We start from the raw sequence: 26,499 nt of genomic DNA, 5'->3' as shown, positions 1-26,499 counted from the left end.
ACCTCTTTCACCAGGAGCTCTAACTGTTACTAAAACTTCATTTTCACTAAATGTTAATTTCTGCATCCAGCGCCCACAATATAAACCGTTAGGCCACCGAGGTCGTCACATATTGTTTATAGACACATTATATGGTTTATAGACATTGGAACATCTTAAATGCACTCAGAATACGCCAATTACAAGACTCGATTAGCTAAGTACAATGTGTCCAATAACCCGTCAAAGTTATGTGCTTTCGAACAATTTAAAGGGTTTCTAATAGGCGTTTCTCGCTGTTCCGTGGAAATGGACACCGGTCAGGACAAGTGTACATTTTACGCAGCTATTAACCACAACTTGATCACATGCTACGAAAACAACCTGGCTGCTTTCCTTTCTTGAGGTAACTAGAGGACACTTAGTACTTAGGACCCGTATTAATAAATAAATAAAAAAACGAATAAGTAATATTAAGTTTATTACATTCACGATGTTTTACTCCACTAGTTTGTTATAATTGTTAATACAAAGATCGAACACAAAGAAAGAATTTAATATTACAATTATTAATGCGACATCTCTATTCTGCCGCCGGTAGTTAGGTAAAGGTGTGTGAAGAAAAAGTTTTATAAATTTCTCACAGTTGGCGCTACGGTAAACTATCGTTGTAAAACCACATACAAAGATACAACGCAAGCACATAGAAAAATTCGTGAGGTCCGCTGGTTCGTTACGTGGCTTAGTTGGTATAGCGTCTGGCACGGTATGCTAGAAGACGTCGGGTCGAATCCAGCCGGATTGAAGGACTTTTTCTGAGTGTTCGACCTTTGTATTCATAATTATAACAACCTAGTGGAGTAATTTCACTTAAAAATAATTGAATATCGATTCAATAAAAATTTAAATACAGTGAATAACGACATCATAACGGGGCTGGCAGCTGTAAAGGTATCTATCTAACTGGGTGACGAAATATTGATGATTTAATTGTTGTTAATATTTTTTAATTGACGTGATAATTGATTCAATTAGACTCAAAGTCAACAAATTAAAAAAAAATGGTAAGGTCCTCCGTAACCTAATTCCAAATTTCAAATTTGATTTTGAAACTGTTGTTTGTTTTTGTGACTAAAGCGAACTTCAAAATCTCGGCAAAACTGGAGACTTGCCGAACACGAGGGTGTAGAAAATGCATTCGTTGATTTTCGTGTTGTCTCGGGTATATTCGCATTTTCTCCATTTCTTGTCGGGAAATCTAAAAATATCAAAGATTTCTGGGGTAGTACAACTGTCCCAATCGAGAATGTAGAGTCTCGGTTTCCTCCCGCCTTCTCGCAACATCTCACCGACAATGTGGAAACTTTTCTCTAATTTTGTAAATTATAAGAGCATAAAAAGTGCAAAGTGAAAAGTTTGCTTCTGGGTGTCTTTTATTTGCAGAATAAGCGGAATCTACATAATGACGTCAATACTGCGGAATGTAAATGATATATACCCGAGTCCTCCCGAGATGAAGGCTCTCTAACGTACTAAGTCTTTTCAAGTAAACTTTGAATACAATTTTTTTTTCATTTGTTTTAAATTCACAATGAAATTTATTACAAACACAAACAAAGCAGTTACAAGACAGCTGCGTAGGGAGATCCTGCTACCTATCTTGCGCATTTATCTCCTAATCGTTTTTCACGTCCACTATGAAACATGTGATTTGTTACTAGGACTCTCTTCAAATAGAATTTAAGAAACTTCCAACAAAAATAACAGAAATCTCTCTTTTGTTCGCAGGGCCGACATAAGCGCAATGCGACCTTTCCTGGAGGCCAGACAGGGAGTTTGCTGCAATCTTCGACGACAAGAAGTAAGCTTTACACTCGGTTTACAAGACTATTGCATATATACAAAATTATGGATGTAAAATCAAACACTTGACATCTAAAAAGTGTTGTATCTATCTATCTATCCGACTAGTCATGGCGACCACTTCGACTCCTAGTTGGGTTGGCGCTGGTAACCCCGAAAGTAACATAGCCAATCTTCATGGCGAACCGTAGTGTACATTGAGGGCACATGGGTACACCTCCAACGTAATTAATTTCAGAGGTTCAACGGCCCTTTATCTCATCACTTTTAGCATCGAGTGCAGTTTTACGCTACTCTTCTTCCCATTGCGACGGATCAATTTTGCATCTATATTGTACCAATCAAAAGGCAGAATCCTTCAGAATCCTGTCCACATAGAAGGCGTATATCTTCCAGAATATTCCGCCGATGCATCTACTCTGCGCGATGTAGCCGACGGTTGCAGCCCTAGCCGACCCCGCTTCTGTCCTGGTGGTACCACCACGTGGCCTGGTCCTCGTGTGCAGCCACCACAGCCTGAAATCCCTAGCCTGGCTGCTCCGACGCCTATTGACACCAAAGGTAAGATGAGAGATAGAACAAGTACCACCGCTCCTAATCCTACGCCAACCACAAGGCTGGCAGGTATTTCACCAAAGAATAAGTTTAGCTAGTCAAAAGCAACGTTACCAGCCTTCAGGGTGATGCCCCAAAAGTGGTAAAGGTAGAAAATGTCTTCTTTTCACTTATATGTTAAGTATATGTGATATTTAATATCATATAAATATTCCAATTCATTCGTGACATTAACTATACTTGATAAACGTTTTTCATCAATAACAAAGTTAGTTTGAGATTGGGAAATTTCCCTCTCACGAGATCATAGCAATAATCATAAACTTGAATGCGAAAAGCATAACGCTACTACGAGGCACGGAGCTGTTACCGCAAGATAATGTGAACAACATAGTTTTTTTATCCTCTACATCGGTGCCAGCTATTCTGTAGTATTTTTCTCTGTAGCGTGACATCACTCATTCTCACTTTCGTCACGTCCCATTGGATGATCGTCATATGTTTTTTAATGAAAAGCAATAAAACAATTATCATAATCTATTCAGCGAACGTTACCAAACAAATAACATGGCGCCGGCCGTCCGCCCACTTAAAACTATGACAAAACCAAAATTATAGTTAACAAACGATTACGAAACCCCATTATGTCAAGAGTCACACCCCTCACGAAACTGAATATATCACAAATTATAGATCGCCGACCAACGCCAACGTTGCGCGCGCGCACGTAATGACTGACTTCTCGGTAGACGTAACATGGCAGTAAGTCAACTTTCTGAAATTTGGTTTTTCCATGTCATATCTTCTTGTGGTCATAAGATCTGTCCAAATATTATTTTCGTGATCAGTTATAGTTAATATTCGGAGTTAAGACCACATTTTGTGTCGGTTCAAATAATGTATAAAACTTCATTAACATACTGACTTTATTATTGTTTGGGGCCTAAGGGCTAGACGACACTTGTCAGCATCTTTTAGCACGTAAACGTGCTGATATTGTCTCTTACAACACTAATAGACGTAGCGTAAAATGTGGACGAAAAGTTAATTACACACGACATATAGAACATGCAGTTCTGTATCCAATTGTGTATAGTATTCCATCAAAATTGTAAAGTACAAGAGAAGATATTATGAGATACTAGTCATATATATAGGTGTTCGATCTTTGTATTAATAATTATAACAAACTATTGGAGTAATTTCACATAAAATAATTGAATATCAATTCAATAAAATACAGTCATATATTTCTACAGCTCATCAGTGTCGGGGTATTTTATTTTGTTATGTATAACCCGGTAAATTAGTGCTTTTTATTATTGTTTATATTTGTTATTAGAAAATTATTTCATTAGTATGGATACAGTGCTGAAGCGTGGGTCCTAACCTTAAGTCTCGTTTAAGGAATACTTACAAAGTGGTAAACTGCACTTACTAGAACTAAATACATGTCTGTGAAAAACATTTGCGCAGGGACGAAAGATTTATACGCCATTTTGCATAACCCAATCATATCCAATATTTCGATATAATTCCGAGATATACCTTAAATCGAAAACATGTTTCTCGTTTCACAAAATCGATATTATTATCCGAATTACGAGTGATTCGGGGAATTGTTAACTCTGGATGTTATAAAGTTGATTTTGCGGTCTTTTTGGCGAATTTGGTAAATCAGCGCAGCCAGTTACAGCTAAAAATGTAGTTGAAAACTGCATTTCGTTAGTTATTTCTTGTTTCACTCGTTGGATGTAAGTTTTTTTTTAATTTTTGGTCAGACAAAACTATTTTTGTTTTTAATTATCGATATTTTATTCGATATAAATACGTATACACAAGGTACCTCATTGTTAAGCATTATTTGGATAAGTTAAAAAAATAGTTATAGTCTTTTGAAAACTTTCGCTCGTGACAAATCTGGAACCACACAGTGCTTTTTCAATTTGTTTTACCCGATTGTAGCAAAAGGTTCTACGTGATTTAATTTACATTCAACCTTTCACTATTCATTTTTTTATTAGATCTGTCAATTTCTTAAGGAGTTGCAACTGAAAATTTCAAATGAATTTGAGCAAGTGTTTCTTTTTAGCAGAAATTGAATACAATTTTTTGCTGATAGTTTTTATTTTTATACTTTTACAACTTCTTGTTTGTCTTTGTTTCTTATTGTTACCGTAAAACGTACTAGACAATTTTGGCCTCAGCATATCAGCGTCTTCAATCATTATTTTGTATTCTTGTAATATGTTAACTATACTAAATTACTAGTGTAATAGAGTCCATTGTAGCTTATTTTCGACATAAATTTTTCGATTACATACATCATATTTCAAACAAACTCCTTCATAATTGCACACGTTTTTCACCAACAAATCATTTAAAATATTAGACATTTCACATTTAGCTTTCAACTTGAAGATCCACACAGACCTTCATCAATACTAAATTTATTGGCTCCCCAATCACGTCTGGAGTCACGTCTTCAAACATTATTTCAATTCTCAGCGAATAAGCCGCTCCCAGTTTCGGCCGCCGTATTTCACCGGTGCATGCATCAGATACGGGGTTTTGCAATAGACGTGCTTTAGCCATCAATTTCGTAGTAACGCATTTGACTGCAGTACTGTTCGAGACGTCTGTAGGTTTGGAATCTTAGCGAGCATTATTGTGTGCATTGCTAGTCGTATTGTATAATCCTTCTTAAAACTGTTAGCGATTTACGAAAAAGCTTTCATGACCTCAGTTATGCCAAATCCTTTAATGATATGATAGTTAAGGATACCTATAATTACAAACCGATTTTTCGTCCCTGTTTTCAAAGAAAAACTGCAACTACTATGTATCGGAATCTACACAAAGAAAGACAACAATTTGTTCTCCTGTCTCTCTGTCTTCTATTCTCCTTTTCAATACCTATCTTTTTTCCTTTATCGCTTCTTTTGTTTATTCTTTCAGTGTGAAGTCACGGGCAACTGCAAGTGTTGTACAAACGTCTGAAGTCTCTGAGTATATTGATGTTATGACTACAACACGACAATTCCGAAACGTACTATATTCTAAGTTCTGTACACCTACATCGATTTTGAATTTCAAATTTCGGCTCCATTCTCCCTTATTAGTAATCCTTTACCCGGAGTCGCAGTTAATATTCGCCCACAAGGCTTTGTGCCATTATTATGCTGTTGTAGCAATGATTTAGGATTATCGTCTGTCAATCTTCCAAGTGATTTGGGTTCAATTCATAATCTATCTATTTTATGATTTGATTGCTTGCTTTTAACAAATCTCCTAGAAGAGTCATACGCTCTCCGTAAAATTGGTTTCTAGTATAATTAGAAGCTTTCTCTCACCAATGTATGTGAGTGTTACTTGCACATAATTCTGTTACTTATCAGGACTAAGCGCTATATTGCAATCTTCTCCTTTGCGCACAATATTTGTATTCAAGACATCTTCTGGGCAAGCTCGATCTATTTATTGTTCATCGTTCGAAATCATCTTAGTAAAGTTTAAATTATTTTAAATTTTGTCATTCTGAATTGTGGTGTGGTATTCTATACAGAAACTTATAATTGATAGTCACATTATTAAGTTGTTGGGTAGTATTGAGTTCAGTTCGTGTAGTCCCTAGCTCGCTTTGGGCCACCGTGACGGACTATAACCTATACAATCTTGCTGATGGAGACCTAAGGAGCCCAGCGGGTCCAATCTAAAATATAACGAACTTAAATTGATAACTCTGAATAAGTAGCAGCAGATCTCCTTATGAATGAGTTCGTCCAAGAAGTACTGCTACCTTACCTATTTACACCGCCAAGCGATAATGTGAGCGTTACTGTGTTCCGGTTTTGAAGGGTAAGGGTGCTGGTAAAATTACAGGCACGTGGGACTTGTCAACTTATGTCTCTGTGTGTGCAATGCCCCAGTGCGCTCACAGCAGACCTTTGTGATTGAAATCTCTGAGTGGCAATGCAACTGCTATGGACAGGCATGTCGCTTACCACCAGGCTCACGAATTGTTCGTCCCGTCATTTGGCATCATTAAAAAAAAGAATATTAATTTTTTACTTTCGCGGGCAGCGCTCGAAGCTTTGTGATCGAAATTCCGTACCTTGCTATCTGGCTGTGATCTACTCAACCCTTATTGACTAAAGTGTAAGGTTGTAAATAATATTGATAGTAAATGAGTACAAATGTCTAATTACAAAGAACACGAATGTGTGTAATTTGCTTTTGCACAAAATAAATAGCTACTTGGCTAAATAACTAGGAGGAAATACTTACCCAAGCAGGATTTGCGTAGTTTAGACCAAACAGACAGTTTTAGACCGTTCAGATCATTTTGACGTTAATTGAACTTACGGGAAATGTAATTCTACATTCTAAACCAACCTAAGCCTCTTTTAGAAATACCTTCCAGTCCTAAGTGAGACCTTCGTGGGGTCCAATCTTCCCACACGGCAAGCAATAAATTTGGCGAGTGACACTGTGACAACTTTAGACCTAATTGGGACCCCGTTACATGGGAGATGGAACCTCCCTTAGATCTAAGTGTTAGGAGATAGGAATTATCTTGTTATAATAAAGGAGAAGAGATATCGAATCTTTCGTTTGCGTGATCGCTACACATTGGAAATTAAACTATTCTAAATCAAGTATATTTGGTTTTTCAAATAAATTAAAATGCGCTCTTTACGGGTCCCATGGTCACTGCTGACCCTAAGAGCATTGCGCACTACGTCCAATTCGTATTAGTTCCAAATCCGAGAAGTGACGGTCCAAAATGTCAGAAGGATCATTTTATCTCTAGGTGCAAAAGCGATTTTCGTATTTTCTCGGATTAGAATCGGACTCAGTGCACAAGCGACATCCAAAGTGGGTCGGATGCAGTGGGCCAACGCGCTTAGAGCTCGATATCATTTCGGCGAGTCACTATTATTTTTTACTCCGCACTACCCTGGTATCCCAACGGTTTGTACTATTGGCACTGGGGTAAGGAGAGTCCGATAACTCCTTTAAGACCCATACTTACGTCCCGAATTGATTCTGATCTAGGTGTTCTCTGTCGATTGTACCAGTGTACACAGTGTAACAGAAAAAAACTTTTAAATGTCACTAAATCGCATTTTCAACGAAGAAATTAAAAATACAATAGTGCCAGGGTGTTGACGCTATCGTTGGTCTCTTCTAACCAGAGGCGTAGGACATTGTCCAGTATACGGAACCAGTACAAATTGGTGACATCACACATCTTCATAATCTTGCGTGGAACTTCGCCAATGTGCAAATATAATAACAAGCAAACTTAACTGCTTATGATTAAGTTTAAATTACATAATAACCGTTCTTTAGTTGGAGCCACGCGTCCATTTCAACTATGCCATTACTATCGTGTATATATTTAATACATTTTGAATAGAACTACTATAAGTTACTTACCCGAACACTTTTCCAAAAATTGTCAGTTTCTATGTTACCTCTAAATATGTTGAGTTCTGTATACGTTTCATTAAAGTTAAATTTTGGATTCTAAAGCGGCAAAATAGCACAAAGCCAATCCCTCGGATCGATTTTTTGCTAGATTAAATGGTTTAAGAATTTACTATTATAAAACGGTTTTACAAAAAATGCGATACTTCTGAAGCCCTATAGTTATTAAATTCACATTTATCTCGAAATTTGCAAAATGCTGCTTCTCCGCCATCAGGCAGTCGCCGTCGGGCTCTTGTCGACGTTGGATCTGTCTAAAATTTTCTCCGCCTGTCCTAATTTTATTCTTATTGACAGCACGCGGATTGCGAGAAGTGAAGTGCAAACGTTACCTATCTAGTCTGAAATAACATTTACCAGAAATAACGTTTCGTCGAAATTTCATAACCTCGAAAGTAATTTTGAGAGGAAAATGTTTTTTCTTTGAAACCTAACTTAACCGAACCTAATCGTTGCTTTGCGATAAACATTGAACCACCTGAAAGAACAACTGTTTTATAATAATTCGGTTTTCGGTGTAATGAACTCCACACCTCACCTCCTAAAGGCTAGGCTAAAGTTCTCATCACCAAGCCGACAATCGATTCACCAAACGGATGTTGCTGAATCGCTAATCGCCTATCCCTCGACTATCAAACTCGTGCGCATGATTCACGCAGGCAAGATTCCTCGCGTCAATTAAAGCAACACCGTTACCGCTATAAATAATTCAAACCGACTCGTTTGCTAACCTGCTGACCCTACTTCCAATCAGGTACTGATTGTCATGTAATTCTGCATTTGACAAGTGGAAGACTGTGTTAACGCAATTACAATCTTTGTAATGTGCAAATTGAATTTCTCACCGTGATTTACCTTACTCATTTCCTTTTTGACGACCTCCATATCAAGTGGCTTGCACATCGATTTTCATAGTTTCACTATTTATTTCGTTTTTGTTTATTTGTATATATTTAGAACAACCAACAAGTTACACACTTAATACATACCATTTTGATTATACAATTCAAATGGAGTAATGCTAAAATGTTGACTCAGTTAAAGGTCGCCACCACATGCAACAGTCAAACACAGTTAATTATGTATATACATAATATATACAGTTATTCACACTTTTAATTTATATAACATGTAGTACAATATGTATTTTAAATACCAAATACAGAAAGATATGTTAAACATTACAAATAGGAAGAAAGTAAGATGTTAACTAACATAAATAAAAATTACTTGTGCAACTATAATTGTACTGCATGAAATATAAGGCATGAAGTTGCCAGCTCCCGTAAAATAAAGTTCCGTACAGTTGCCTGTACTATCTGATGTTCGGTTTAATTCCCGCGTCCTGATTTTGGTTCAAATTGGAATCGAACCGAGTCTCGAAATCAGATGGGTTTTTGAGCAAGAAGATGAACCTACTCCTACTATATCTACTAATGAAATTTTTATTGAATTGATAGTCAATTATTTTTTGTGAAATTACTCCACTAGTTTGTTATAATTATTAATACAAAGATCGAACACTCAGAAAAAACACTCAGAAAAAAATCCTTCTATCGGTGATAAATCTGTCAAAGATTTCTCATAGATGGCGCTACGACTAAAAAGTCGTTGAAAGACCAAGTACAAAGACACGACGCAAGCACATAGAAAAATTCGTGAGGTCCGTTGGTTCGTTCCGTGGCTTAGTTGGTATAGCGTCTGGCACGGTATGCAAGAAGACGTCGGTTCGATCCGGTCGGGATCGAAGGATTTTTTTCTGAGTATTTTTTCTTGATGTTCGATCTTTGTATTAATAATTATAACCTACTATATCTTTCAAATTTTAAGTTATATTAAGTAAAGTTTCAGATCGACCAGTTGTGAATCGCAATTAAGTGCCTCCACTCGGAAAAGAAGCAGTTTCCGATCGGGAGAGGCAATCAAAATCAAGCTGCCGGCCAGCTCCATTGTCCACACGGGACAATACAGAAAATTTAGTTTTTCCATGAATTTTCTATGTTGTCTCGGGTCTGGGTGTTTGTGGTAACGTCCTTGTTTTCGATTTCCATAACACAAGTGCTTTAGTTGCTTACTTTTGGATCAGAGCAACGTATGCAATGTTGTTCTAATATTTATTTATTTTATTTACAGTCTGTATTCCTTACTATATTTCGCTCTGGAGCAGTTATTTATAATAATAACCGCACTTACTCTTAGCCCCGCATTAGGGAACCTTGTATCGCGGGTGCCATGGACACACACATAGACAACCACAAATTACACCCAGTCTCACGAGAGAAGTAAATGTAGGCCATACAAATATTTCTCCCGGCCCGGGAATCGAACCCGGGACCTCTGCGTGACAGCGATGATAATAACCATTCGGCAACGAAGGCAGTTAAATTTATACATACATATTGCAAATTGAAGTACATGCCAACCACCAAACGAAACGTTTTTTTTTTCGTTACTATACGAAAATCTAGCATTTCACATTTTTACTTATTCGTTATCAACCCAGTAAATAAATATTGCTATTAAATTCTTTCGTGTTTTTATTTTTTTATATTAATTTTTCTTGTACTACGGTTCATTTCAAGCGGCAGGAACAGCCGGTACACCGGCTTTATTTCAGAATATATTTTTTCACAAACGAAATTTAAAACCATTTCAATAATGTAGGGATATCGTATATTAAACGTGTTCTATTTAGTACAGTTAATATAAAATAAATCATTGGTATATGTAAAGTACCAATAATTAAAAAACTACATCAACACTTTCACAACTTTCACAACAACCAAAGCCATTTGAGAGTCTATACTAGGACTCTTAAAACCCGGTGTTAATGTGCACACGGTGCATAATATAATGGTATGTCAAGGAGCGGCGATGGCGGACAGCAGGTGCAGCTTGCGCCTTCCACCTTATGTACCACATAAGCACAAGAATAATTTCAAAGTCACCCATAAGTAACCAGAATGGAGGACAGAGCTATTTAACAGTTAGCAATAATGAGATAGCAACAATAGTCGACCTAGGGCGTGACAAGGCCGCACTCTCAGGAGATATACTACTGCGCGCCAATTTAGTGATGCGCCGATTCGAAGTTATTGTTCTTTATAGAATTGATTGTTTTGTTTAAGGAATTATAATAATAATAAATAAATGTAGACAACATCACATATGTTGCTTTGATTCCAAAGTAAGTAGCTAAACTAGCACTTGGTTATGGAAATCGGAAACACACCCGAGACAATATAGAAAAGTTCGTTTTCTACACTGACCCGGCCGGAGATCGAACCCGGGACGTCAGAGATAGCGTCACCCTGAAAACCGTTGTACAAGCTACTCGACCATACAGGTCATCAAATTGATCTTTAAATTTAATTTGTTTTCTGTAAATTATACTATATCTTATTTTAGTTTAGCAGTTCTGCGATTTAATTTTAAAACCAGAATATTTGATATACACTACTACTGTTTCCAACAAAAAAAGAATTATCGAAAAAATCGATTTATAAATGTCGTATTGAGAATTTCCACCTTTTTTGAAGTCGGTCTAAAAAGCAAGACATAACATCGTACATAAACGTGATAAAGTCAATACAGTAAATATAACTACAAATATCCACTAAACAAGCGCAAACATTTCACAAATTCGAATAAAAAGCGAAATTCCCATCCCTAAGCGCCTACGCGGCAGCACGCACCTGGCCGATCCTAATTACTGATCTAACGGGGCGCGCGCAGGGTTAACCCTTAATTGCAGATAGTACTAATGACAGCCTTTACAGCACACGTGATTTAAACTGTGGCTTATTTAGTTTACACGGCTCTGGTTTTTAGATTTGATTATCGATAATCTGCGGGTTCTCTATTTCATATCTGTTCATATAAACATTTTCCAACGTTTGGTTTTTTGTAATGATACCTATCATGTGGCGGTATGAAAAAGTCAAGCGCTTGGTGGTAAGCGACATGGGTATGGCCTTGGACGTCTTGGTTGTAGTTAATTAATTTAGTTGAAAGTTTTTGTGCCACTCCCCACGGTCCTGGGCTAGTCTCATCCACTCGCTCCACCCGCTTGCGATGTCGTTACCCCATCTCGCCACTGAATGCTGACATTCCTGTACCCAGGCCTTTGACGCCAATAAATTATCACCCTACTCCATCAGTCATCTTGTTTCCGTACCCGGCTCCACTTAAGTTCTGTGGTGAGGTTCCCCACGTCCTTTACATTTGTTCGACTTCGAATCTGGACATTGGGAACACGGTTTATAATCTTGATACCGAGTATGGCACGCCCATCGTATACACAGCCTCATGCGTAAGCGTCCATGTTTCGGCACCGTAAGTAGGCAGAACACACTGATTTTATAGACGAGTCTTCAGCCATTGTGGAATTTCGGCTGACTTAAGAATGTCGTCCAACTTGCCAATCGCAGCCCACCCGAGCTGATTCTGATAAACTTGGGGCTTTGAATAATTATTTTTTTAATAGTTTATTGGTTCACTTACAGTTATTACAATGTAACTATAAATTCAATTTGGTGAAGTTCTTATTTAAAGTTAACAAAAAGACAAAGGTAATACAAACAAAACCAATAAATACAAGTGAACAAGGGTCTCGGACAGCATCAAACTAGATGGGGAAAAAAATTAATTAAGGTTTAACACAACACTAATCCGAAATTTGTGCAGGACTGCCAAAATATATTGAAAACGTGACTGTGCTTATTATATAGTCAGCAGAGCCTTGGGATACAGGAATCAAAGCCCAGAACAGTCTTACGGAATGGTGGCACTAAAGGAGCAACAGCAAACCTAGGGTATCTTGAGGGAATTTTGAAGTCAAATTTAGCTAACAGTTGTGGACAGTCTACGTACGAACGCAAAACCTTATAAAGAAATATTAAGTCCAATAATTATAATAGTATAAGTAATCTAATGACAGGGTCGGTCCACATCGTTTATTGTAAAATAGCAGTAGATAAAGAACAGGAAAAGGAAGAAAGATAAAGGTAAAGGTACTGTAACAAAACAAAATAACGGTATAAACATAGGTACAATCATATAAAAACACTCCCTTTTGAAATTACATACAGGTTTCGCATAGTAAGAACAGGAACTTACCCCAAAAGGGCCGGTATTCGTACAAATATTATGCTTTAAACAAGCATTTTTAGTTAAGCAGTTTACAAGCAGTTAAATTACATACATGATTTTCAATGGTATAACTGGTCAGAATTGGACATGAGGTCGAGCACGTCTGTTCGCTTCGGAAATTTAGTAGAGAGTGGCAACGGAACCAAGAAAAGTAAGAGTGACGAAGAAAAGGAATTAAATAACGATTCAAACTTTCAAAGTAGACAGCCAGGAACCAGAGAAAAGGATGATAAAAAGGTGGGATCATGATGAAAGAGGTCGCATCGTCACGAACTCCTTCATTTGATTTTTTTATATGTCTTTTTTATAATAACAAGTAACGTTATGGTAGGTTACAGTGCCACTCAGAGTTTTTAATCGCAAATATCTGAGGGGCACTGCCACTGCACCCGTCACCTTGAGACATAAGTTGACAAGTCTCTTGTGCCTGTGATTTCAGCAGCACCCTTACCTTTCTAAACCGGAACGCAGTAATGCTAACATTACAACATTACTGCTTGGCGGCAGAAATAGGTAAGGTGATAACTAACTTACTTGGACTAACTCTTTCACAAGGACCTCTACTGCTGCTAAAAATTGAAATTGATGCTCCTTGCCAAGAGATAAAGTTGCCATAGAAACTACTATTATTCATATCATGGATTTGAATTTCGTGATATTTCACAAACCATAATATGAACTTTGTCTATCAAACAATCGCCAAGCTATGATAAATGGCTGCCTTAAATGTAATACGATAATGTTACCAATAATTCATGCAACCGTAAATCGCGATAGAAACAAATGTTAACTTAGTAAATAAACTTTGTTATTAAGTAGCAACATTACTATGCGAACCAGACATATCGACATAGCCCATACAAGGGAATTTCGCAGGTTATTCCCGTTTGCCACCACAAAATAGAATAGAAACTCAAGTTGCGGTGGCAGATGAGACTATATTAATGTATATCTTTTGTCTGCGCTACATAGATATTTCCTTAATCGATGGGTTTGATACCTTTCAATCTAATATTATGTTTGTAAACTTACATTATTATTTATATTGCTTACCTTCATTACTTACACTATTTACATTATTTGCTTTACATCTTACACTTTTGCTTTTTTTTATATATATGTATGTATTAGAGTTAGGTATATTATTTGCGTGTGATGCACTTTGGTGGCATGGCTTACTGGGCTGCGATCGTTCACCATATGGTACTGGCAGAAAACCAGCACTGTTTGATTTCTCTCGCTCTACAGTATTTATGCTGAGAATGAATGTTCAATGTGGTTTTATATTATACTCTGTGAAGTCATTGTCAATGTTTTGTCTATCTATCTGTCTATCGATTTGTTCTACCTGCTCCCATTTGCATCTATGTTTTTTATTACTTGTACTTGAATAGTTTATAAAAAAACAATACTAATTGCTAACAGAATGCACCTTTTGTGTTTAAAAGTACAATGAGAAAACAATTCCCCAAAAGCAGGAAGAGTTTTCACTTTCGTTTTATAGGTGCGCCAGCGCATGACGGCCCGCTCCCGCACTTCGATTATCTTGCGAATATGCAAGGTTTATTTATATCTTTACCAATTTTGTTATTGTAGCAATTTAGGTTACTAGCAGCCACGATTTAAAGTAAACTCAATACGCCCACTTCACGAGGTGAAATTATGACCTTAGTGTTGGCTGTAAGAAATTATTGAGAAAATCGGTGTTCGACCTAAAAACTAATAATCAACTACATATTTTTTGCGTAATTCTATATTGGCTCTGTACTTACACAACCTGCTCCCTGCATAACATTTAGAACTTTATTGCACCTTTAGTGCCACCAAAAGAGCGTTCTGGGGTTTAATTTCTGGATCTCAAGGCTTTGCAGTCTTATAATAATAAGGCATAAGTAGGTTAGCGACATTTATTATCGCAGTCGCTACTCAATTTGTAAAACAATACTATTAAACCATGATTAAATGTTTATTTAACCGAATTCAAAAAGAAGGTTCTCAATTTGACTGTATTTTTTTGCATGTAACGCGATTTCTCTAGCATATGTGAACCGATTTTGATGATTCTTTTTTTGTTGGAAATTTGAAGGCTATACTCCGGTAACTTATCAGAAACTCGAATTTATTCTGTCCGAAATAACGTTTGTTCGAATTTTCATTACCCCGAAAACCGAATTACAACGAAACCGTTGTTCTTTCAGGATATGTTGGATGTTTATCGCAAAGATATGATTAGGTTCGGTTAAGTTAGGTTTAAAAGAAAAAAACATTTTCCTCTCAAAATTACTTTCGAGGTTATGAAAATTCGAGCTAACGGTATTTCTGGAAAGTGTCATTTCGCAAACTTGGCAAATAGATGTAATTTCACGAACTTTTGAGATGGATATTTTTTATAAGAAACATTATTATCCATTTAGTTTGATACTGTCCAAGACTCTTGTTCACTTGTTCAATTTTTGTTTGTAACCCATTGACTTACAAATAAATGGACGACGAGTCTAATACAAAAATCACGAACAAAATGTCCCAAGTCAACCTATTCGAAATTTAAATTGTAATGTCATCGCAGTATCGCGCTGTCAGTAGAACAAATGAAGACTAAAGCGGAGTGTCGCGCTCTGTATACGATTTTAGCGCCTTACAAGTGCGGACACTTTTTAGCGCGGACCCGACGTCCATATAATTGTAAGTCAATGTTGTAACCCTTTTTTTTAGTAAGTTATTATTTTTAAGTTCATATTATCATTACTGCTTCCGTGGCCGAACGGTTACTATGCTGGTCTGCCACAGAGGTCCCAAGTTCGATTCCCAGGCCGGGAGAAATATTTGTATGGCCTACAATTATTTCTCTCTTGAGTTTGGGTGTACTTTGTGGTTGGCTGTGGGTGTGTCCATGACACCCGCGATACAGGATTTCCCTAGGTGGGGCTATGTTGAGTGTGTGCGTTATTATTATTGTATTTATCTATATTTACCTTGTTTTTGCAAGCTGTGTTCATTCAAAATTAATTACGTCCTGTTTTAAATTCAATTTTAAAACTTAAACTCCATTAAAATCAAAATCCTGTCACGTGATATTATAAAAAAAAATTGGATTTTTAAATATTTTAAAAATGAAATATAAAAATTTTTCGAAATGGCTCTTTCACCCTTTTGAAAAAATACCGACGATACGTAATGTTTTTTACCAACCTATTAAAATTACGATTTAAACAAGCCTTACCCTAACAATCAGCTGTATTTTTACGTCACCTGTCAATTACGCCGGGTTACGAGAAATTCGCATCATCGTTGCGCATGCGCAGGTGGCGTCGAGAATGCAGTGAAAGCCTTTTACTTGGCATGTAGTGCAGTTACAGTTTTATGGTAGACTCGGAACAGGTGTTTTTGTAACTTTGCAACTACGTCAACTCAAAGTTAGATTCCATTTCCGGCATGATTATTCTTATGCCACGAATGAACATGTTTTAAAGGTGAATAGTAGAGCTCCTTGTGAAAGATTTCGTCCAGGGAAGCACTGCCACCTATTTCTGCTGCCAATCAGTAATGTGTGCATTCTGCGTTTCGGTTTGAAAGGGTGCTGGTCAAATTGCAGGCACATGGAACTTGCCAAGTTATGTCTTAGGGTTATATAACGGGTGCTCGTCGGATCAACTGTTATGGAGAGGCGTGTCACTTGCCATCAGGCGCACGACTTGTTCGTCCCGTCACTTGGTGTCAAAAAAATAAGAATACCTGGTATGTGATTTCTATTTTAAGACTATTAGAACTCCGACCAGGCCATCCAGAAGAACGGTAGTTTTTTCTGATAAAATAGGCGTAGGACTAGGCCACCACCTTAGTAACCACTTAAAACAAAGGGTAGTCAACTATTGCTATCCAGGAGCTACTTTTAGTCAAATTATTACACTGTTAAGTGATTGCAACTTTGATAAATATACAACAGTGATTCTTATAATAGGTGATAGTACTAACATTAGTAAAAAAGAAGTAAATAGTAGCATTGACGTGTTCTTGAGAATTCATGAGAAGTGTGGGTGTAAATTCATACTAAGTGCATTCCCTTACTGCTCTAACCTAGACATCGCTCGTAATAAGTATATATACAACATAAATTCGCACATTCATAATTTGACTTGCCGTCATAGTGACGTTATATTTTGTTTTGATATTAATAAGTTCGTAAGGAACTTCAAACTTTTTGAGAATAATTTACTTTTACCCCTAAGGTATCTAAGACATATAGCTAGTTTGCTATCTTTTAATATTAAGGACGCTGTTATAGAAGATATAACACAGTCCCACGACAATGCTCCTACTTTAAGTAGCAACAGTATACTTTTTAATAAGCATAATTTAAACTGAAAAACACGACAACAGAAAAGTCTAATCGTTTCCATGTAGTACATCAAAATATTCAAGGCTTTTCTGGCAAAATATTAGAAATAAGTCTTTTTTTGCACGATATTTCCGTTGACGTGTTTTGTGTTACAGAACACTGGCTGAAAGATTACGAAGCCATTAACAATATAGAAAATTATGTAATAGTCAGTTCGTTCATAAGAAAGAGCTTAAGTAGAGGCGGATCCATGATTATTATTAAGCGTAACTTAAAATTTAAAGAGCGTAAGGATATCACAAATCTTTCTACTGAACGAACTATTGAGATTTCATGTGTGGAATTGGATCAGTTTGTCGTCTTATGTGTATACAGGCCCCCCTCTGCTAATTTTAACGAGTTTGAATTAATTATGGAAGACAGTTTAAAGCGGATTTTTCCAACCAAAAAAAACGTAGTAATATGTGGAGATTTCAATGTAAACCTGTTGGAAAACTGTTCTACTTCTGTAAGACTCATTAATTTATTTCAAAGTTTTAACTTGATTAATCTTTTTTTAGAACCAACTCGCATTACTGCCTCCTCTTCTACTTGTATTGATAACATCTTTTGTAACACAGACGCAGTGTCTAAATCAATAATTAATTGCTTAAGATCCGACCATAGTGGCCAATTGGCTTCTTTTAATTGTAAAATGAGCAAGAAGGTAGACCAATTTCTCTGCAGACCGATTACCACAGAACGAATAATTAGATTTCAAAATAATATCGGCAATAGTTTAAATTCCCTATCCCATATACCGGAGGATCCAAATACTTTATATAACACGATATTTGGTTTAATTAAAAATGAATTTGACAATATATTTAAATCGAAAACATTAACTTTCCATAGAGAGACTAAATTCAACGACTGGGCAACAGTAGGTATTCATAAGAGTAGGTCTCGTTTGTATGAGCTATATGCTATGAAAACTTATAATAATAATTCCAATTTTATAGAATATGTTAGAATTTATTCGAAAATATTTAAAAAAGTTTGTGTAGCTGCTAAGGTTAAGTTTCACAGCGACAAAATTAGACAATCGATAAATAAATCTAAAACTACTTGGAGCATAATAAATAAAGAGTCAGGCAGGGTTAAACTACACGATAGAGATATAGTTTTAGAATTAGACAGCAAACTTATAAAATCTAAAGATAAAGTAGCCCAAGCTTTTGAATCGTTCTTTTCGGAAATTTGCTGTGAACACTACAAAATCATTAAATTCCTCCCCTTCACTTGCTATTGATCTCCTAAAGGAAAATGTTAACGTTTGTGGCAGTTTATTTAATTTTCGTCATGTTAATCCACAAGACATCATAAAAGCTTTTAAGTCAATACATGTTAAAAAAACTGAAGATCTCTGGGGCATATCAACTAAAGTTATAGACTCAGTTATTAATCTCATTTCCCCACAGTTAGCTGTAGCTTTCAATAGGTGCGTTGACGAAGGTGTTTTTCCCGATTTAATGAAATACAGCAAGGTTATTCCCTTATTCAAAAGCGGTAGGAAAGTTGATCCTAGCAACTATAGGCCCATTTCAATTTTACCAGCTTTAAGTAAAATATTCGAAAAGGTTATGCTAACTCAATTACTGTCCTTTTTCGGTAGGAATCATATTTTTCATAGTGAACAATACGGGTTTACTAGTGGTAGATCGACTAGCGATGCGGGGGTAGCGTTACTAAAACACATCTTTGATGCTTGGGAAAGGTCCCAGAACGCTATTGGTGTTTTCTGTGACCTCTCAAAGGCATTTGATTGCGTTGATCATAATACTCTTATTAGGAAGCTGGAACATTACGGTGTAAATGGCAAGGCGTCGAAACTTGTCTCGTCATATCTCAACGGTAGAATTCAGAAAGTAGACATAAATGGAGTAACTTCTTTGGGTTCTCCAGTAAAAATGGGTGTTCCGCAGGGCTCAATACTTGGACCTTTCTTATTTCTGATTTATATTAATGATCTGCCATTCTTTGTTAAGGACCATTGCGAAATAGTGTTGTTTGCTGATGACACATCCTTGATTTTTAAAACAGACAGACATGACATTAACCATGACCGTATTAATGATACCCTCTCTAAGGTAGTTTATTGGTTTAATGCTAATAATTTATTGCTTAATGCCAAGAAGACAAAATGTGTTAAATTTGAATTACCTAACGTAAAATCGACTAGTCCAAGCATAGAAATAAACGGAGAAAAGTTAGACCTTGTTAATAAAGCAGTCTTCTTGGGAGTGACCTTAGATAGTAAACTTCAGTGGTTTCCACATATATCGTCCCTGGCCAGCAGATTAAGCTCCGCTGCATACGCAGTCCGCAGAATACGTGAGCTTACCGATGTTAGTACTGCTAGACTAGTTTACTTTAGTTACTTCCATAGTATAATGTCCTACGGGATTCTCATGTGGGGTAAAGCGGCAGATATTCAAACCATATTTGTATTGCAAAAACGAGCGATTCGTTCTGTGTACCGTCTAGGCTCTCGGGTATCTCTCAGAGAAAAATTTAAGGAGACTGGTATCATGACTGTGGCATCGCAGTACATTTACTCAAATATTTTATATGCCCGTAAAAATATACATAATTTCAATAAGAAAGAAGATATCCATAACATTAACCTTAGAGCTAAGTCCAAACTCATGGTACCACGATTTCGTTTAACCAAGGTAAACAACTCTTTTATGGGGAACTGTATACGTTTTTACAATAAGATTCCGGAGCATATATTAAGTTTATCATTTCCTAAGTTTAAAAACTACATTAAAAATATTTTGATCGAAAAATCATATTACAAAATTGAAGACTACGTGTTAGATAAAGATGTATGGAAAGACGACATGGCTCCAGAATCCACACAAATTTGATTCAAAGTGTATTCCATAGCATTTAAGTTTATTTGAAAAGAGCAATCCCTAGAGTTTCTTGCTCGTTCTTCTCAGGGAGGTCAGCGTAGTGAACGAGCAGTAGCTTAAATGTGACGTTTTCAAGTGTAAATTTATTTTACCTATGGAATAAATAATCTTTGACTTTGACTTTGACTTTGACTATGTAATTTTCAGGACAAAGGTAAAAATGTGGTGAAAAAAAATTGTCATACATAATAATGTTCCTAGTTAACTATTAGTTACATTATACCTTTTTAAGATGCAATATTATTTTATTAATATATTTAAGAGAGAGGAGAGACGGGCGCAGTGGCAGTGCGCCTCAGATCTGTGATTTAAAGCTCTGCGTGGCACTACAGCTGTCTTGGTTAAATTTTTGGTTAAAAATCGCGGAAATCTAAGAACTCGGTAACCATTACCATAATTCTTTCCTATTACTAAGAATATTTGTAATGTCGTAAATGACGGACACTCAAAAAAGTACCTACCCCAAAACTAAGCAAAAAACATTCAAAAGGTTGAACTATTAGCAAACGTTGACCCAGCATTACTCACACATGAGTTATGAACCCTGAGGCCCACTGTACATCACGAATACGTCAAATTTTTTGCTTAGCTGGAGGCCGAAGACCTCTGCTAATTTAGTTTCTGTTAATGGCATCTATGTCTGTGGAAATTGCTTCCAATACAATACACACGCGCGCATATGACTTGACAAAATATCTGACCTGTCGAAGACTATCATGTTGAAACCCTTCTCCATTTTGCGGATGCGGAATAAAAAAAAATCAAATAAGGAACTGATTCAAATTTTAATTTTCTTTTGACTAAGTAGACAACATAACCGGCATGTCGAATTATTATACCAATTTTAAGCCCTAATTAAATCCAGGTAATTTCCTGTTACACAAAAATCTACTACATTAACTTCGGGGGCACGTACCAGAATTGACATATCACACACTTTTAGAATTACCTTCTTCCAATATCCACCCTTCTCCAATGATGGTAGCAGTGGTAAAGGCTCCACATAATAAGATGCACATCTTGTTTCTTCTTGTTTATCTAATAATCCAACTTAGTACTCCCGTATTCAACGGAAAGTGCCTTACATTGCTTCAATATCTACTTACCTTCTTCAGTTATCCGCCCTTCACCACTGATATGTATCATCAGTTATAGTTAACCAGCAAAGTTAAAGTTGGCAACAAGTAACAGCTTTCGAAAAACGAGTCGAGTTGTATGACAATGCGCATGACGCATTAATTTCAGCGTTAGACTGTGCGGGGAAGGTTTTAGGGCTATCGCTTTTCCTTTTCGTTTTATATATATATATATATATTATATATAGATACATCTATATTTTATTTGATTATCACTCATTACAGGGTTCTTACCACAGAACAATAAATACAGTAGAAGTGCTTAGTTTGCGTGTCACGTGTGCCAAGAGTTCGCGGAGTTACGCAAACTTGAGTTCAGTCCGCCATTTTCGCTTTGTACGTTATAGTCGTCACAATTATCTCACGTAAAACCTTAAAAGTCTTATAACAATGCCTTATTTCGCTACTTTGGAGTGCAAAAATGATAGTTGCACTTGTAATATTATCTATTGTTCGTATCATCTTTAAGCCTTATTTTATTTAATTTAAATAAATTTTCAATTTTCTGTTTATCGCAATAATTTTTTTGTTACAAGAAACGGAAGTAAGTCTTATACCGCTACAATATGGTCGCTTCTTTTTTGGAGACTTAAAGAAAGTTGTCGATTTCGTCGTCGTTCGGCTATTAACTGCTAGATGGCAGCACATTGAAATTTCAATATATATAATCAAAACGTCGTCATTTGCAATAATAGGTGTTAAAATTTTAACGATATGCCTGGGTAAAGTTTTTATTATATGAACAGTCCAGAAATTGTTATTTCTTTTTAAATTTAAAACTACGACCAATCATTATCAAGATTTCATAGTGCTTCAAGTTATGAATATGTGACTTTTGGCGACGGTATAAGAGTCTTAAAGCACTTCCATTGTTTTTTGTCTTCCATGTTTCTTAACGCCGTACGATTTTTATTTATTTTCCCGATATTTTGGAACGGTTACGTACACGCTCCATGGTCACGGGGTGGTTGGCGAGGGGCAGATTGATGACAGCTTTACAGCAACAGATATATCTGTCAAGCTATATCGACGTCTATCTTCATCTCTTTTTCTTTGTCTCATAGATTTTGAATTCCCCCTGACGAGTGTTTGTTTACTAGACTATGGATTTTTATTATAAATTAAGTTTTATTTGTCATAGTTCTATATACCGCGCCTTCAATAAATAATAAAGTGACGAAAGTTGAAAAGCTAGTTTTGAGAGATGGACAAAATAGATTTTAAACCAAATAAACAATTCTTTTTCATATACCAAACGATTAATTAAGATTTTCAAAGGTTAGTTGGAAGAAATCTCCTTATGGGATAAGCTCGCCTTTGTACACAAATATTTAAATTGTTTCTGAAAATTTGTAAGTTACTTTGTGGTACAATAAAGTGTTTAAATAAATAAATAAAATAATAATACCAAACGATTATGTTCTTTATTTGTATATAAATTATTTTTTTCAATATCGACACTTATTATTAACAATGCGTATGATATTTATGTTTTTACCTCACTCGCACATTTACCGGGAGAACTATACATGCATGCACAGAGTTGTTATACACATATGCCTTATAAAAATATATAAAGAAACAGATAAATAAAGGAACAAATAAGTAAATGTATAATTGAAGCACCAGCCCTGAATAAGCGAGCTGGTGCGCGCGCGCAGTGGGTGTCAATGATTTACGCCGCCCTGTCTGCTTGCTCCTTCATTCATATTTATTGAACGCGCCATTTTTTAACACTGATAGTGTCGTACAGCGATTTCGGCTTCGGTGTCAGTATCCGACCGAATTACAGAATCTGGGCAATAACTGGTTTATTATACCTAAGTAATGTGTAAGAAATTAAGCAAACCTTTTTTTGCATGTAATTTACAAAATTTTTAACGTTTTCGTGTTTCATATTATTCATTCATAATTCATCCGATGATTCCCATATTTCATATTATTTTAATGAGCTACATATGTATAATTTTTTTCTTTGTATAAACTGTGTACAACTTGTCGATAGTTGTCGCAAAGGGTTGCGATGTTAATGTTATTTCAAGTAAATGTGACTTATATATCAGTGATTGTACTTTTTGAATAAATAAATAAATAATTGCTTTAAACACGTCATTAAATAGAGCTTAATTTTAAATTCTCTTTTTGTGAGTTTTAGGATACCACTGCCTTTTTCTCAAGCGTTACTGTGTATCCAATTTTTTTTCACAAATATTAATTTTCATTTATTTTTTAAGTGTCGCTCGCGACTTCATTAAAATTCGATTAAGAAAATCCGGATTCCAACTTCGTTTTCGGCCTGCAAAAGCTTCGTGCAACTCTGCAAACACTAAATCTGCCAATATGACGTCGCGACACCCCGCCGCTGCTATTCATAGACAAGTTTTTGCATTAAAAAGCGCATTATACAAATTATTACTATCACGATTTATGTAAATAACATTTTTGTTTTTTTTTTTTGTTTAATAAGTCTAAGATTGTAATTGTGGGAATAATTAAAAGCAGGCGTTAATAATTCTTTGAATTTTTAACCGGCTGACTTACCCTATTGCAAACGAAGCACGAAAGTAACTGAATTTTTCAGGAATAAGAACGAAGAGCAGGATCCCACAACTGCTAATTTTAAATCATATCACTTGTGTCTCGATAGACCAATTCTCCTAAGAGTTAAGTAACGAAAAAGTTATGTCTGAGTGTAGCGGGTTCATTGTATCTGCCCACCCCATTGAGATACATGTAATTAAATAAATTGGTAATTTTCAAGTTAGTTTTTTTCCATTTCGGTGGCACTTTTTATTTACAGTGTTCAATTATACTATCTTGAAATATTATATAATATTTAAGTCAATTACAATCGAACATTGAATAATATGATTATAAATAAAAATTGAAAACAGTTAAATAAAAATTGCCACCGAAAAAAACTGAAGAAAACTCAACTGAAAATTACCCAGATGTATGTGTGTAGGTAGGTACTACTTAACATTAATTTTTATTAGTAAACTAAAGGTATATTGCTGTTTCTTTTTTAGGTAAAATGTTTGTCATTTGTTTTTTCCCCTTTTTAGTAAATAATGTTCACTAAGTTAACTTTTTACCAGACTACAGCGAAGCCAAATACTAGCGTTATGATATTAACATTACTAACGTTCTTTATCATAAATGATAGTTTTTAAAATAACAAGCATTTTATCTAAACTAAATAAGGTATCGGTATGCGTTTTCTTCAACGCCACTAAACAATTTCTTTTTACACACATCTATTTAAAACATTTAAATGCAACCTGTAATAATGATTTGTGAGCGCCACAGATAATAATATATCTCTATAAACGGGGATAAATTGAAACACGGGGTGCGCAGGCGCCGACAAAGCGCGCGAAGCCGTTGACGCCATTTTGTTTTGTTTGTCAATTTATATCGGCGCAAAACTCTTTATCTTTAACGCTGATTAAGGTCTTAGATCGCGTGGATAAATGAGGATTGAGCTAGGTTGTTAAGTTATATTCAATGTTAAAGTAACTTTCTGATTACCGGTTTAATTAAGCTGTAAAGCAGATATAGATGGTTGAGATAGTTCGAAGGTACCCCACTAAGGCTGGTTTCAGAGCAGCCCCCATATATTTCTACGTTAGTTTAGATTATAGTGACCCTCCCTACCGATCTTACCTTATAAGTTCAGGTTGTGACCTCAGATCAGCCAGTGTACATGGTTGTCACAGACCTGTCACTTGACTTCAGCCAGTTCTTCGCGAGGCTAGTGCCTCGGGTGAGCCGCCCCGGGTGCACTTACAGTACCCTCCCTATTTTCCAGATAGGTACCGGAGCTGTAGGCACGCTCGCTCCCCGTTGCGCATTACACAACCAGCGGTTGCCACCGCTAAGCCGTTGACACTGAGTCCACTACCAAATCTCCTCATTGGTGGCGGAGCTGTAAGGCACGCTCGCTTCCCGACGCCGAAAAACGTCTCTCCAGTTCCCAATAACCTAAGCGGTTGGAGGGATCGAAGGATATCTAGCTTATCCTCTGCTAGTTCTCCGGGCTAGTGCCGGAGATGCCCTCAACTAGACCGCTACTAAGTCAGACGCCCTGGCCACACACCACCGGGGCAGACAAACATGTCCGTCTCTGTAGCTAATCCAGCGAGTCCATACCCAAGTTCGGGTCCAGCAGAGACGCCCGAGAAGGCGTGTCATTGGCGGAGGGCCTGACCCGGACGCCCGCTGTACCCTGGTCTTGCCGTGGAGCCCGTAGTCTCTCCAGAAAACCCTATCTCTCGGGTCGGTAGATGGGTACACTGGTTTCAGGGCAGTGCGGATTTATCTGCGGACCGTCCGCGCGTAGCAGAGCAACACGTATGGAGATAGAATATCGTTTTACAGTGACGCGGATTGCTTAACAAGGAACTCGTTCCGCATGAACTCCGCCAACGTGCGTTCATTGTAGACGACTGTCTTACGTGAATGTCCGCACTAAGTTAAACACTCGACTCAGAGCACTGCGGATTCTACGCATGCTGAGGACCGGCAGGCGGACAGTCCGTATGAACCGTACACACAGCTGTGAAACCAGTCTTATCCCCACTAACTGCGATATCTGACTTTTTAGTTGCAACTAAGTACACACTTACTATCTTAGTACTACCACCTTACCTATTTCTGCCGCCAAACGAAGGGCAAGGGTTTTTTATATATAATATCAAGTGACGGAACGAACAGGTCGTGCACCTGATGGTAAGATACACACCTGTCCATAACAGTTGCAGTGCCACTCACAGCTTTACATCACAAAGACCTGATAAGTTGACAAAAAAAACTTAAAAACCGGAACGCGCTGTAATGGTCACATTACCTCTTGGCGGCAGTAATTGGTGAGGTGGCAGTACTTCCCTGGACGAACTCTTTCACAAGGATCTCAACTCCTACGAGAATTACATCCAAGCTCACGAGATAATAAATATAGGCCATACAAATTTTACTCCCGGTCCGGGAATCGAACCTGTGACCTCTGCGTTGCGGACCAGCATGG

At 36.7% G+C, this 26,499-nt stretch overlaps 1 protein-coding gene across 1 annotated transcript in view; it reads left to right on the top strand.

Annotated features, from left to right (window-relative positions):
* LOC113237176 (protein outspread) overlaps window positions 1-26,499 on the top strand; it is a 474,205-nt gene that overhangs the window by 429,247 nt on the left and 18,459 nt on the right. Inside the window, exons 5-6 of the mRNA XM_026473494.1 lie at window positions 1,768-1,840; window positions 2,239-2,403. Of these exons, the coding sequence (XP_026329279.1) occupies window positions 1,768-1,840; window positions 2,239-2,403 (238 nt within the window). The remainder of the gene's footprint in view (window positions 1-1,767; window positions 1,841-2,238; window positions 2,404-26,499) is intronic.

This window comes from Hyposmocoma kahamanoa, unplaced genomic scaffold (genome assembly GCF_003589595.1).
Source record: "Hyposmocoma kahamanoa isolate Upper Pololo Valley unplaced genomic scaffold, ASM358959v1 93, whole genome shotgun sequence".
Lineage (NCBI taxonomy): Eukaryota > Metazoa > Arthropoda > Insecta > Lepidoptera > Cosmopterigidae > Hyposmocoma > Hyposmocoma kahamanoa.
Note: the sequence above shows the minus strand (reverse complement) of the source record. Positions and strands in the feature narration are given on the sequence as shown.